The following is a 14,127-nucleotide window of genomic DNA, read 5'->3' on the forward strand; positions in this document are numbered from 1 at the left end:
ATGGAGAGCTCGAGTGACATGAGAGGTTTCCGCGCGAGTGATAGGATTCTATCATCCCTATTTGATCTGAACAACATGGTGGCAAATTATTGAGGGGTGGTCAATTTCCTCCTCTTAATCGTGTGCTGATCTGAAGACCGGTGTCATTATGACGTGTCACGCTCTGCGCGTTGCTGTTGTTTTAGTTGAGTGGAGTCAAATCGTGTGATAAAGTCATTATGGGCTGAGTACCTAATTACACATTGCAAATACCCTTCTAATAGTCTGAGGAAAAGGGACAGTGGATTTGACGTTTAAATGTAGTGAATTTATATTCATAAATTGGATTGTTATTTTTGGTAGCATGGTGGCCGAATGGTTAGCATGCATATCTGCCTCGCAGTGAAGAGGTTGGGCGTTCGAATCTCTGCTAAGACCTTCCTATGTGGAGTTTGCATGTTCTCCCTGTGCTGGTATAAGATTTTACCGGGTAATCCTCCCACTTTCCAAAAAACATACATGACAAAATTGTCCATAGGTGTGAATGTGAGTGTGAATGTTTGTCTATGTGCCCAGTGACTTGCTGGCGACCAGTCCAGGGCCTACCCGACCTTTCGCACAAATCAGCTGGGATAGGCTCTAGCTCACCTATGACCCTGATGAAGATAAGAGGCATGGAACATGGATGGAAGGATGGATTTTATGTTATTTAGCTCCCTTTTGTTTGGTCCAATAAGCGCATTGTTTTGTGTGCTTAAAGGAGCTATTAGTGGACCATGAACACAATTTCTGCCCAATCAACAATTTGATGTTCAGCGATTCAGAAAGAACAAAGTGTGATAAGCAGCCATCATTGGTGCATCGCTCATACAGCTTGCTCTTATGCGTTTGAAAAATTTGACAAACCACAAAGATGCAATCATAAATTGTGCTGGGTCTTTACCTGTGACCGCTGTATGTGTGACTGATCTTGCAGATCACACCACGTTTGGTGAGTTCTCCTGTTCTTCAGGACACCATGACACGATTAGTGCTGACACAACAAAGCCAGACTAACAGTCAACATCGATAGCAACCTCAATTTTTGTGCACAACAGAATACAGCATTTTTGGCATCGTTACTACTTTAGTTTGTTCCTGTGGATTGTTTTGAATGATGGATTGGTGATGATGGTGATGCCGATGATGGATGGCTACGAATTGTGGAGGGATAAACTAGCTTACTTTCAATACTTACACATTTAATTTGTAGAAAATGCATTCATTTAAATTTCAGATGTGTCTTAAAGAAATAATGCTCTGTTGTTAGTTGTTAAGAACATGAAACAATCAGCATAATCCATTTAGCACTGTAAACATGTAGAACTGCACATTATCATACTAAGGGCTGGTTCTCAAGCTAACACTTCAAATAATTCATCCTTGTCATATAGCTAAATAAGGAAATTAGAAATGACACCGCTCCGTAATCCTGCGTGTAGAACTACACCACTGCAAACTATAACCAAAATAATAAAGTATATTATTTTTGCATAATTAATGCAGTATGACTCAAACATGAGCATTTTTATCTTTGTGAATTAAGTTTGATGCAGATTTTGTATTGGATCTCATTACTCCTGTATGTTTTTTTTTTTTTTGTCAAGTAATGTTAGGAGATTGTAGTATGGATAAATATAATGCTACTGCCTTTTATCGTGGGCAGCCTAAGGCACATCTGTGCATTAATCATGCTGTATAATTAGCTTCTTGAGATGCCACACATCCTGTAGGCAGGATGGATTATTTTGGCAAACGCAGATTTAGACAAATCTGTCAAAAATACAGTATTTGACAGAAATCGGCGTTCTGTCTACATCAAATTGAAATCAAATAATTGAATATTGTTATGTTTTTTTTTCTTCCAATGTTCACAGGGTTGAGAACACTTGGCTTACTGAGCCAGTAATGTCTCATGGAAATAGGCAAGACACAATTTCCTGGGGGAACTAAGCAGAAACCAAGCAGATCACAGAAATTTGCTGAGGGGGCAGCTGTATGTAAAATCCTCCTTTACCTTGAAGGATGATATCAACGATCAGCTGACTCCTGCCAAACACTTCCATATAAGTTGTGAAACAAGAGGTGAAGACATGGAGGACACGTGCTCCGAATACGACAATGTGGGATCTGATGTGGAACAGGATTGCGATGAGGTGCTGCATTTAAACCGGGAGGGCGTCATGGACATGAGGTACTACAAACAGTACTGCTCTGAGGATGGGGATTACGTAAAGAACGCGGGTGGTAAGAACGGAAACGAGAGCAGCGGTGTCGGTGACCAGTTCACAGCCACAGCTCGCCAAAGTACAGAAAGACGCAATGGATCGCAATCGGACGCTAAACCCCACAAGGCAGGCCGTCCCTTTAGGTCGCGTTGCACACCTGTTGCAAGGGAGGCCGCGGAGGGGGAAGAAGTGGGAAACGGCCTGGAGAACAGGTTCTTCTTTTGTGATGGGGATGAAATAGAAGAGGTGCTGGATGGGGCCAGATTTATAGAAGATTTAGAGGAGACAGAAGACAACGATCAAAGACAGGCAGGCCTTTATCAGGACAGTGAAAGGATTAGAAGGGGGCGTGATGAGAGGGATAGAGAAGATGACAGCAGAATTGCAAGAAACTATAACATGCCAGGAGCAAACAGGAATTGCGAGTCATCTCACATGAGTTCTAAGGAGGAGAGACAGGGGAAAGGACGAGAGAAGAAGGCAGCTGGACAGGATATTGAACATATTACCTCTGGGGTTAAAGGTTGCACAACCAACAAAAATGACCATCGAGTGAAGACGTCATCGAAAGAAAACAGAAAGGCTCCTGTGCGGACCAAAGTTAAATCCAGCAAGCAACACCCATCCCCTCGTCATTCCCACGGCCCAGCACCTACAAACAGCCAGAGGGCCCAACCTCGAAGAGAGGCCCCTTCTGTTCCCAGACCCAGTGCCTGTAGTAATAACCAGGAGAGTGAGGCGAGGCCTTCTCCAACTCTCTGTCATGTACCCGAGCAAGGGAAAATGCCCCCTGAGGAGAGCCAGAGACAGCCACAGAAGCTCCGGCAGGTTTGTAAGTTTAAATTTCCCGAAGCAATTTACAACCGTTGTGCTTTGGCGAGAATCGGGTCAGGTTTAATTGCATGCCAAATTGTTTGTCCTTTCCCATGGCAGAAAACAACAGAAAACTTGTCAAACTGTAATAGACCATCAAACATGTTGCATTGTTTACATAAATTCCCTAAAAAAGTAGTTCTCCATGTAATATTTTATTTTTTCAAGCAGCACAGTGTAGAGCGGTTACCACATCTGCCTCACAGTCAGGATTTCGACTCTGTCGAAACAAACCTGTGTGGAGTTTGGATTTTCTTTCTTTTGGTTTCCCCCCCCAAAAAACATGCATGCTAAGCTAACTGAATTGTCCATAGGTGTGAATGTGAGTGCGAATGGTTGTTTCTCTTCATGTGCCCTGTGATTGACCGGCGGCCGGTGTGGCCAGCGTGTACTCTGCCTCTCACCCAAAGTCAGCTGGAATAGGCTTAACCACGACCGTAGTGAGGACAAGCGCTAGAGAAAACAAATGGCTGGTCTCTTCCTTGGTGGAAGTAACAAAACCATTTCAACCTTTTTTTTTTCATTGTTAATAGCAGGAGGAGAAGCCGAGCGCGATCCAGGAGATTGTTCCCGATCAGCCAGGGAGACCTCATAGTCCAGATCTCGTCCCAGATGACGAGAGCAGCTCCCCTAAGGTGAAAACGCTTTTTTTTCCTATTTGTAATGCCTCACTGGTGACTTGGATGTTTTTAGAACCACGTAGTGGATATAAAAAGTGAACACACCCTTGTAAAAATACCAAATTGTTAAATAAAAATGGCAATCTGTAGAATCAGTTTGATTGACGGATACATTTGCTACTTGGAAAAAGTATGACATACATTTGCAATAAACTGTTTGCATTTGTGCACAGTGTGCTTTTTCTTTATACAGTACAGCACTGTAAAACATCTTTGGCCAATTGAGGACTCCATCGTTCTGCTGGGGGACTTCAATGCTCACTTGGGCGATAACAGTGAGACCTGGAAGGGTGTGATTGGGAGGAACGGACCCCCCGATCAGAACCCGAGTGGTGTTCTGTTATTGGACTTCTGTGTTTGTCACGAATTGTCCACAAAAACACCATATTCAAACATAAGGGTGTCCACACGTGCACGTGGCACCAGTACACCGTAGGTGGCAATTTGATGATCGACTTTGTGGTCGTGTCATCGGACTTGCGGCTGCATGTCTTGGACACACGGGTGAAGAGAGGGGAGGAGGTGTCAACTGATCACCACCCGGTGGTGAGTTGGCTCCGATGATGGGGAAGATGCCGGTCTGACCTGGCAGGCCCAAACGTATTGTGAGGGTCTGCTGGGAACGTCTGGCAGAATCCCCTGTCAGAAGGAGTTTCAAATCCTACCTCCGGCAGAACTTCCCGGAGGAGGTGGGGGACATAAAATCAGAGTGGACCGTGTTCCACGCCTCCATTGCTGAGGCGACCGAATAGAGCTGTGGCCGTAAAGTGGTCGGTGCCTGTCGTGGCGGCACTCCCCAATCCCATTGGTGGACACCAGCGGTGAGGGATGCCGTCAAGCTGAAGAAGGAGTACGATCAGGCCTTTTTGACCGGTGGGACTCCTAAGGCATCTCATAGGTACCGGCTGGCCAAGCAGAATGCCGCTTTGGTGGTCGCTGAGGCAAAAACCCGGGCATGGGAGGAGTTCGGTGAGGCCATGGAGAACGACTTCCAGACAAGTTCGAGGAAATTCTGGTCCACCATCTCAGGAGGGGGAAGCAGTGCACCATCAACACTGTGTATAGTGAGGATGGGGCACTGCTGACCTCGACTTTGTGAGTCGGCGGGGAGAATACTTCGAAGACTTCCTCTATTCCACCGACACGCCTTCCTATGAGGAAGCAGAGTCTGAGGTCTCTGAGGCAGGCTCTCCTATCTCTGGAGTTGAGGTCACCGAGGTGGTTGAAAAGCTCCTCGGTAGCAAGGCAGATGATGTGGTTCTGTTGGCTTCATTAAGCCGTGATCTCCAACTCTCACTGGAGTGGTTCGCAGCCAAGTGTGAAGCGGCTGGGATGTATATCAGCACCTCCAAATCTGAGACCATGGTCCTTAGTGGGAAAAGGGTGGAGTGTCCTCTCCAGATCGGGGATGAGATCCTGCCCCAAGGGTAGGAGTTCAAGTATCTTGGGGTCTTGTTCACGAGTAAGGGGAAAAATGGAACGGGAGATCGACAGGCGGACCGGTGCGGCATCTGCAGTGATGCAGACTATGTATCGGTCCGTTGTGGTGAAGAATGAGCTAAGCCGAAAGGCGAAGCTCTCAATTTACCAGTCGATCTACGTTCCTACCCTCACCTATGGTCACAAGCTGTGGGTCGTTTTTTTTTTTTTTTTAATATTTGAAACCTTGACTATTGAGATGTTCAGTAAAGATAATCTCAATACTGTATGTATGAATAATTTGAGATCATTGACTAAAAGTCACATTTTCTTTCTAAAGAAAACACAAGAAGCTGCTTCCTTCCCCAGTTTTGAAGACGGTAAGTTTTCCATAGTAATATTAAAATCAGTGTATGTTCATACAAGTCTTGACACGTTTTAAAGTCTTATACTGGAAGCCTTTTTTTGTTTGTTTTTTGGCTGTTTCACAAAGTTCCAGGTCCCTGTGAGCCAGAAGATCTTATTGATGGGATCATCTTCGCTGCTAACTACCTTGGCTGCACTCAAGTGCTCTCTGACAAGAATCCATCCAAGACTGTCCGCATGTCGCAGGCCCATGAAGCCGTCAGTCGTATCAAGGTAGTGGACCTCTTACTTTACTCATTTATTTGAGACCATTTATCAAGTCACCACGTTAAGCTCTGATGGACTTTTCAATATTTACCACGTGATGACGCTGTTGCATCACATTCTTTTAAGTAACTGACTTGTTCATGTGAAAGAGCCAAGATGAAGACTCCCAAATGATGACCGAAGTTGACCTTTTTATCTCCACTAAAACGGTCAAGGTGCTCAATGCTGACACACAAGTGAGTAAGAGTGTGTGCTGGATCAACTTCAATTTTTGCTTGAATTGTTACGCAGAAAAAACATGTTTTCTTTTACTCCCCGCAGGACACAATGATGGACAGCGCCTTGCGTACCATCTCTTATATCGCTGACATTGGCAGCATTGTGGTTCTGATGGCACGCAGGCGCTTGTCTCAGACGTCATCCGAGGATTTCTCTGAATCTGTGGAGTCGAGCGGCGATGGGATTAGTCAGTACGGGATGATCTGCTACGTCTTTGAGTCCGAGGATGTAAGTATTCATGAGTATTACACCTCTATATCAAATCATTAAGCGGGCATTGGGTTACACTCAGATATCTGATAGCAGATAAGGACAGAAAGCCAGGTTCATCAGTGACCCGATTTTTTTTGATGCATTCTGTCGTTCGGCCATTTTAGAAATTGGAGCTGCGAGAGCTGTATGGTGGCAGTGAATGGTGAACTCCGTTCACGTCACAAAAAGCAGCAGTTTGGCAGACAGTTAACTCTTCAAAAAAGACTTCAAGCCGTTTATTTCAACTCTTAGTTGAAGTTTGCTGTCAAACTAAACATAAAACAAAAAGAATTACACGTTGTGTAGCTAAAACAACCGCGGTTTCGCCTTAAAGTCTGCTAGATTAATGGGTAATGGAGTGAGTGATGGGAAACGCCATAGACAGGATAATTAATAGCATAGGTGTCGTGGTGTTATAACCCTTTGAGCAAAGGATATTTGAACACAAATTGTGTAGCAACACATGTAGACAGCGAATATAACAATACTTGCAAGCATATAGTCTTTACCCTCTGCAAAGAACGACTAATACACTATTACTGCTGCACTGAGGAGTTATCCATGATAATCCCTATGTCTGTATATGCTGCGGCACGGTGGGACACTGGTTAGCACATCTGCCTCACAGTTCTGAAGACCCGGGTTCAAATCCGGCCTGGCCTGCGTGGAGTTTGCATGTTCTCCCCGTGCCTGCGTGGGTTTTCTCCGGGTTCTCCGGTTTCCTCCCACAAAAAGGAGCAGCTTACATTTCATCCATCCATCCATCCATTTTCTTTACCGCTTATCCTCACTAGGGTCGCGGGCTGCTGGAGCCTATCCCAGCTATCTTAAGGTGGGAGGCGGGATACACCCTGGATCGGTCGCAAGCCAATCACAGGGCATATACAAACAAACAACCATTCTCACTCACATTCCCGCCTCCGGCCAATTTAGAGTCTCCAATCAACCTACAACTCCACACGGGCGGGGCCGGGATTTGAACCCCGTTCCCCAGAACTGTGAGGCAGATGGGTTAACCAGTCCGGTGATGAACTGGTTAACCCATCTGCCTCACAGTTTAATTATGTAATTACTAGGCTTTAGACGATGGCCGCGGTAACGAGTGTATCCGTTCGCATTTGAGTTGACAAGATAAAGCCCAGTGATCGTAAAAAAAATGCCATGCGGTGGTATCGGAATGCAAGATTTTTTTGCAGTAGTCTGACATAGTGGAATCGTGAAAGACCAAATTTGTCTTTTAGTCTGATCCACGCATTTTCTGTTGCCTGTCTCAGACGTGTTGTCTGTCCCACACGGCTGACGTTTTTTTTTTTCCAAATAACTTTATTGGTGTTCAGATATTTACAGTACTACGTCAAAAGGCACGCGACAAGGATCAAAATAAACTAGCTTTTGGATTCAAATATACCCTACACGATGGCGACGCGGAGTAAATATCTCATGCGGATCATCGAACGGATCGGCGAATTATGACATTAAATTCGATCAGCCAATCAGCATAAAATGCTAATTATCGGCCGATACCGATCGGTGTAAAGTCTAGTAATTTCTGTATTTCTTAAAATAAATGACAATATCATAGTGTTGTTTTTTTCTGATTAAAAACACATTACAAACATTTTTGCTATTTTTTGGGGGGGAGACTGAAACGGTTTGATGGCATTTCCATTCATTTCAATGTGGAAAGATGATTTGAGATACAAGTGTTATGAGTGTGGCTACGGAATGAGGTATGAGCTTTTTATTCCAAGGCACCACTGTATATGGCTATGTATTGTTGTTGTAAACTGTGATGTTGTTTTTGCTGAGCTGTATCCCACCCTCCCACAGGCCCAGCTCATCGCACAGTCCATTGGTCAGGCGTTCAGTGTGGCCTACAGAGAATTCCTGCGAGCCAATGGCATCAATCCGACAGACTTAAGTCAGAAACAATACAGTGACATAATCAATTCCCAGGAAATGTACCACGACGACCTCATCCATTTCTCAAATTCTGACAACTGTAAAGAGGTGCGTGCCAAAGGAGATACAGTACTTGTGTATCTGAGGCTGGTGTCAAACTCAAGGCATGCAGGCTAGATCCAGCCCGCCATGTCGTTTCATGTGGCCCATGAAAGTTTGCCACCATTTTTCCTTGACGTCTTTTCAAAAATGATAATTGAATGCACAAGCAATTATGTAATATGACTAGCTGATTATTAGGTTTAAGGTACGTGTGTTCTGATTCCGATTTTTCGGTATGGGACATTCAGTATGGCACAGAGGCATAAATAACTGCACAACTACTACACAAACAAAGACAGTGCAGCCCAACCTTGCAGCCTTAATGACTAACAATATGTTTTTGGCTGTACGTCAAACTTATACGTACGTCAGCTGAACATGAATGTCAGTGCCACATGAAAAATGCAATAAACAAGATCTGTTTATAGCGTAATAATTCAGACTGATCAAGTTGTTTGTGCTTCATCGTTCATTTAGTAAAAAGAAGACTAAAGGCGCTATTTAATCGATTATATATTATTCAATATTTTGTTTTTATTGTTGTATTCATCAATGTGTTTCTTTGAGAATCTTCCATTTATTGAAGAATTTACTGCTCACAGTTTGTATTTCATTTTAAATGTCATGAAATATGTTCTAAAACAGGGGTGTCAAACTCATTTTACTCCTCGACCCCTATTGTTCTCAAGTGGGCATTAATAGGAAGTGAAGAAACGGGTCCAAGCAGGTTGGAACGGGTGGAGGAAGGTGTCAGGTGTGTTGTGACAGAAACGTTTATAGAACAGTGGTGAGGCCAGCCGTGATGTACGGATTAGACAGTGGCACTGAAGAGGCAACAGGAAGCAGAACTGGAGGTGGCGGAAATGAAGATGTTGAGTGACCAGGTTGGATAAAATTAGAAATGAGCTCATCAGAGGGACAGCCGAGGTTCAATGTTTTGGAGACAAAGTTAGAGAGAGCAGACTTCGATGGTTTGGACACGTCCAGAGGAGGAATAGTGAGTATATTGGTTGAAGGATGAGGAGGATGGAGCTGCCAGGCAAGAGAGCTGGAAGAAGACCAAAGAGAAGGTTGATGGATGTCGTGAGGGAAGACATGAGGGCAGTTGGTGTTCGAGAGGAGGATGCAGGAGATAGGCTCTCATGGAAAAGGATGGCACGCTGTGGCGACCCCTAAAGAGACAAGCCGAAAGGAAAAGAAGAAGAAGTTCTCAAGTGGCCATAAATAACGACAATTCAAATTTTGCACATTTGAACATGAAATTACTTAACAAACAATATATGATATGATATATATCTTGCATTGCTTCACACAAAGTCTCACTCTCTTAGTGCATGTGGATTGGAGGGGTGCTACACCACACTGATCTTTTCTCTCTCGCTCAGCTTCATGGCTCTATCATCACATGACTCACAGCACTTCTGGTTCTACAGTGCTTGTGGCAAAATAAAAGCATGAGTTTCAAAATAAGAGTCTATAGAACTAAAACGAACAATGCCCGCGGGCCGGATTGGACCCCTGATGGGCCGGTTTTTGGCCCACGGGCCATATGTTTGACACCCCCGTTCTAAAAGATGAGCAGTTTTATGTTTTGCATTTGATTCCCTTCATTTACTGAATACCACACTGTGATCTTAAAACCAAGCTGCACACTGAACTGTGATTTTTGGTGTACTGTTCTAGCCCTAGTGATGACACATTAAAATGGCTTCACAATAATAAAAGCCTCCTTCTCAGCGAAACCATATGATGTGGCCCAGTGTGATGTCAAAAACAAGTTTGACATCATGCTGGAATTAGCTGGAGGGAAAATGTCACAACATCTTATGTGTTGTAGCTGTGCGTGGAGAAGCAGAAAGGGGAAATCCTCGGTGTGGTGATTGTCGAGTCCGGCTGGGGCTCCATTCTGCCCACGGTGATCCTCGCCGGAATGTTGAACAGCGGCCCAGCAGCACGCTCTGGCAAACTCAGTGTTGGTGATCAGATTATGTCCATCAACGACACTAGCCTGGTAGGGCTGCCTCTAGCCACCTGCCAGGGGATCATCAAGGTACATTTCCTTAGTGACACTTGCTATTTGCCATTATTTTTCTACTCAGGATGTCCATGCAGCTGTTTTAATTCCCACCTAATACTCCAGCGATGCCCGTCTTGAGATTGACTGGCAACCAGTTCAAGGTGTAGTCCGGATTTCGCCCTAAATCATTGGCGCCCTTGCCGCTAACTGGACCACAAACAGGATAGGCGATTGGGAAAATGCAGAAATGGATTAGTCTGATATGACAGGACATACATCATTACTCACCAGAGATGCTGAGCATGGGCAGATGGCACTGCTGTGTTTTGCTCGTTGATCTTGGTTTGCTCTGATCAACCAATCAGTGGATGTAAAAATGCTGACAATGACTGTGAGCCATCTCACTGGCAAATTTGAAATCTAATTGTTTACCCAAGGCATTACCCATGTAGGTGTGGACTTATCCTGAATCATAAGCAATCTAATATGTGCATTGCCAGAGTCAAACGTCAAAACACTTGACAGGGTCTACGCAATGCCTAATACTTCTGACTCCACATTCATTTCACTTGTGTTCTCTTATGTCCTCTAGGGATTGAAGAATCAGCTCAAAGTAAAGATGAGCATCGTGAGCTGCCCTCCTGTCACCACTGTCCTCATCAAGCGTCCTGATCTGAAGTTCCAACTTGGATTCAGTGTACAAAATGGCATAGTGAGTCTAAAAAAAAAAAAAAAAAAAAAAAAAAAAAAAACCTTAAATGGTGGGTGGGGTGAGCGACTATGTTATTTGAGCTTTTATTGAGTTGTATCTTTTTCTCATCTTTAGATCTGCAGCCTGATGCGAGGCGGGATCGCCGAGAGAGGCGGCGTTCGTGTTGGACACCGAATCATTGAGATAAACGGTCAAAGCGTGGTTGCTATGGCGCACGAAAAAATCGTGCAGACCCTGTCCGTGTCGGTGGGTGAGGTAAGAGATCGTCATCTGCACAACCGAGCTGCATGAGCCAAAGTACAATAATAAGTATAATAATAATAATAATAAGTCATTCTCTCTGCTCGCAAATGCTATGGGCGTGTCTGCTGAATGGGCGGAAACAATACCCTGCTCAACTGTTCAAACATCACTACTAGCACCTCAAAAAATTGATGCTAATTGATCTTGCACCTTTCTTATATCCACACGAGTGGCGCCGCTAGGCCTATTTTATGGGGGGCTTCAATAATTTCATAATTTCTTTGCCAGATCAACATGAAGACGATGCCCGCTGTGATGTTCAGACTGCTCACAGGGCAGGAGACACCATCCTACATATGAAGACCCAGCATTGATAGTGATGAGCAAAGTTTTATTTTTCTATCATTTTAATATCATTTGCGGGCTCTCCTTGCACTGCTGTAAAGAGGGTCTGGTTCTCATTTCAGGTTTAATCTTGAATTACATTCTCATAATGGCCTTACAATGTGAATTATCTAGTGTTGTGTGTGAGTGTGGAAGAGAAGTAGCTTTCTGGTCACTTTTATTTTTCCTATGAAAAGAAGTGCATTTATATTTTAGTTAGTCATTTTTATATTGTCTCGTAATTCTAATGTAAATACTATGGGTTACTCAAGGACTGGATCGGGAAGGCCATATTACTCGTACAGTATATGCATGGTATAATGACAAATTTCTGACCAAGAATTCACGATAATCTATTACAGGAAGTATTACACATGTACTGTATTACACTGTATAAAGCCACTAAACAATGGGTATTATGGAGACGCTGAAGGCCAAAGACACCCATTCATTTTGAAAGGCAGTTTTAAGAGACAACCTTTACAAATGCGTACAAGAATGTACATTACGGAATGAATGTAACAGTGTAACACAAATAATACAATCTCACTGCTTAATGCTTGTTGTTTGCGTTCTTTTTATTAAGGTGCTTATATATATATATATTATAAAATAAAACCCACAAGTAGATTAGTTTGTCCTAAAACACATTTACCGAACAGTTTTATGTTAATTCTACCTCTCTTTTCCTTATTATATTAAGTTGGAGCTCAGAAGTTGTCAAACTCAGAAGTTGACAAAACATTTGAATCCCAGCTGTATGAATAACAACTGTATTTAGCAAGAGTGTATATTCTTGCTTCAACACATAACAGGAAATATAGCATACTGTGTTTCATTAGCAATATATTTGCCCCAATCCTACAGGATCTACACATTTTTAGTCTTTCATGTCCAGCAAAAATAATAATATAGGCTAATGCCAGACTAAAAAAAACAAAAACAAAAGTTCTGTGTTTATTCACACTACAGTGCATGGATCCCATACAAAATAATTTGGTATTTACAAATGCAGTCAAGTTAAATCACTAATCTATAAAAACATACATAGACATATGTGCAGTCAGAAGTCCATCCATCCATCCATTTTCTGAGGCGCTTCTCCTCACTAGGGTCGCGGGCGTGCTGGAGCCTATCCCAGCCGTCATCGGGCAGGAGGCGGGGTACACCCTGAACTGGTTGCCAGCCAATCGCATGCAGTCAGAAGTGACATTCAACATTCTCTCTGTAACACATTCAGTATATCTTCAAGTATTGACTGGGAAAGCTGCTGAGAGGGACTCATACATGTTCCTGAAAAATAAAAACAAAAGGATGTTGTAGCAGTCATTGCTTTCTTTCGTCACAAAGAAAATAATGACTGACACTGAACAATTACATTAAACAATTAACAAAATATTTAGACAGTAGTTGTAGTTTACAGGGGTGTAGAACTGCACTGCATCATATTGAGAGCTGCTTAGCTTTTTTTTGTTGCCATGTGTCTAGTGTTGCTGTGATTTGAAATTTGAATCGCAGGTGGACTGTGCCACAATACTGCAGATGTAATGGCTGTTTTACAATAACACTCAACTATATTTATAATGACCTATGGCTAAAAAGCAAAGTTTGGAGAGTCACTGGAACCAACAAGCTCTCAAATAGCCACATACTCTCCTTCCTTTTTGCCTGTTTCACCAGGAAAATCCGCTTTTTCCTTGACAATCCTGCCATGTTGTTTGCGGTTCAATAAAATTATAAGTGGGGCCTCAAAACAGTGTTTCCTAATGAGAACACAAGGAGTTGCATTTTTTTTTGTTGTTTCAGTAAGTTGTCTGCTGTGCGGGTGTGAGTCGGCAACTGTAACTTGTTTGCGAATGTCCACTTTAGGCCAAGTCACTCTGTGTGCTGCGGGCCTAACACAAATTCTTCCAAACCTTTGCCACATTGTGTAACTTCCAACCAGAAGATACCCGCTCAACAAATAAAAATGCGGCCGAATTATGAATAATTGTGGGTGTAATTTGATCTCGGTGAGATTATGTTGGAACACATTACAACTGGTTCGATCTTCATCAGCTCTTTTTCTTTTTCTAATTCAGTTGTCTTTTCAAATGTCAAGTAGAACTGACATTAACAGAAGAAGACAAATACTGTATATGAACTGAATGTACAGTATACTGACCACTGTGACCTCTCTGAATGTGCATGGAGAGACTGTTGTATCATCAAGGAAGGCAGAATTCTGGTGCGTCTGCCCGTAAGAAATGTCCTCATCTTCATAACTGTCAACACCCACACTGAAAACCTCCTTTATCTTCTCAGGTGCCATAAAGTTCATTATCACCACCAGAACTCCGATGACGGTGCACAGCAGACCTGGGAAGGATTTCGGTTTAGTAGAAA

General features: G+C 43.3%; 2 protein-coding genes across 5 annotated transcripts in view; one reads left to right on the forward strand and one right to left on the reverse strand.

The window, feature by feature from the left end:
* apba2a (amyloid beta (A4) precursor protein-binding, family A, member 2a) lies at nucleotides 1-12,299 on the forward strand. The gene is made up of 13 exons (XM_061772817.1): nucleotides 1-33; nucleotides 956-970; nucleotides 1,944-3,074; nucleotides 3,653-3,754; nucleotides 5,559-5,598; nucleotides 5,712-5,857; nucleotides 6,001-6,087; nucleotides 6,173-6,358; nucleotides 8,213-8,392; nucleotides 10,224-10,436; nucleotides 10,996-11,115; nucleotides 11,230-11,370; nucleotides 11,647-12,299. Exons 1-13 carry the CDS (start codon nucleotides 1-3, stop codon nucleotides 11,716-11,718), a joined length of 2,466 nt encoding a protein of 821 aa, XP_061628801.1. The 3' UTR covers nucleotides 11,719-12,299.
* duox2 (dual oxidase 2) overlaps nucleotides 12,300-14,127 on the reverse strand; it is a 6,661-nt gene continuing 4,833 nt past the window's right edge. For all 4 annotated transcript variants that reach the window (XM_061774743.1, XM_061774746.1, XM_061774745.1 and 1 more), the window contains exons 8-9: nucleotides 13,907-14,100; nucleotides 12,300-13,035 (exon numbers count right to left, since the gene is read on the reverse strand). In XM_061774743.1, the coding sequence (XP_061630727.1) occupies nucleotides 13,024-13,035; nucleotides 13,907-14,100 (206 nt within the window). In that variant the 3' untranslated portion in view covers nucleotides 12,300-13,023. The remainder of the gene's footprint in view (nucleotides 13,036-13,906; nucleotides 14,101-14,127) is intronic.

The sequence above is a fragment of the Phyllopteryx taeniolatus genome, chromosome 5, assembly GCF_024500385.1.
Source record: "Phyllopteryx taeniolatus isolate TA_2022b chromosome 5, UOR_Ptae_1.2, whole genome shotgun sequence".
Classification (NCBI taxonomy): Eukaryota; Metazoa; Chordata; class Actinopteri; order Syngnathiformes; family Syngnathidae; genus Phyllopteryx; species Phyllopteryx taeniolatus.

Excerpts from the sequence above, each read along its gene's own strand:
- apba2a (XM_061772817.1), top strand. The coding sequence starts at position 1 with ATGGAGAGCTCGAGTGACATGAGAGGTTTCCGC. Across the intron at positions 11,116-11,229 it reads TCAGTGTACAAAATGGCATA|ATCTGCAGCCTGATGCGAGG; the intron begins GTGAGTCTAAAA and ends TCTCATCTTTAG. Across the intron at positions 11,371-11,646 it reads TGTCCGTGTCGGTGGGTGAG|ATCAACATGAAGACGATGCC; the intron begins GTAAGAGATCGT and ends TTTCTTTGCCAG.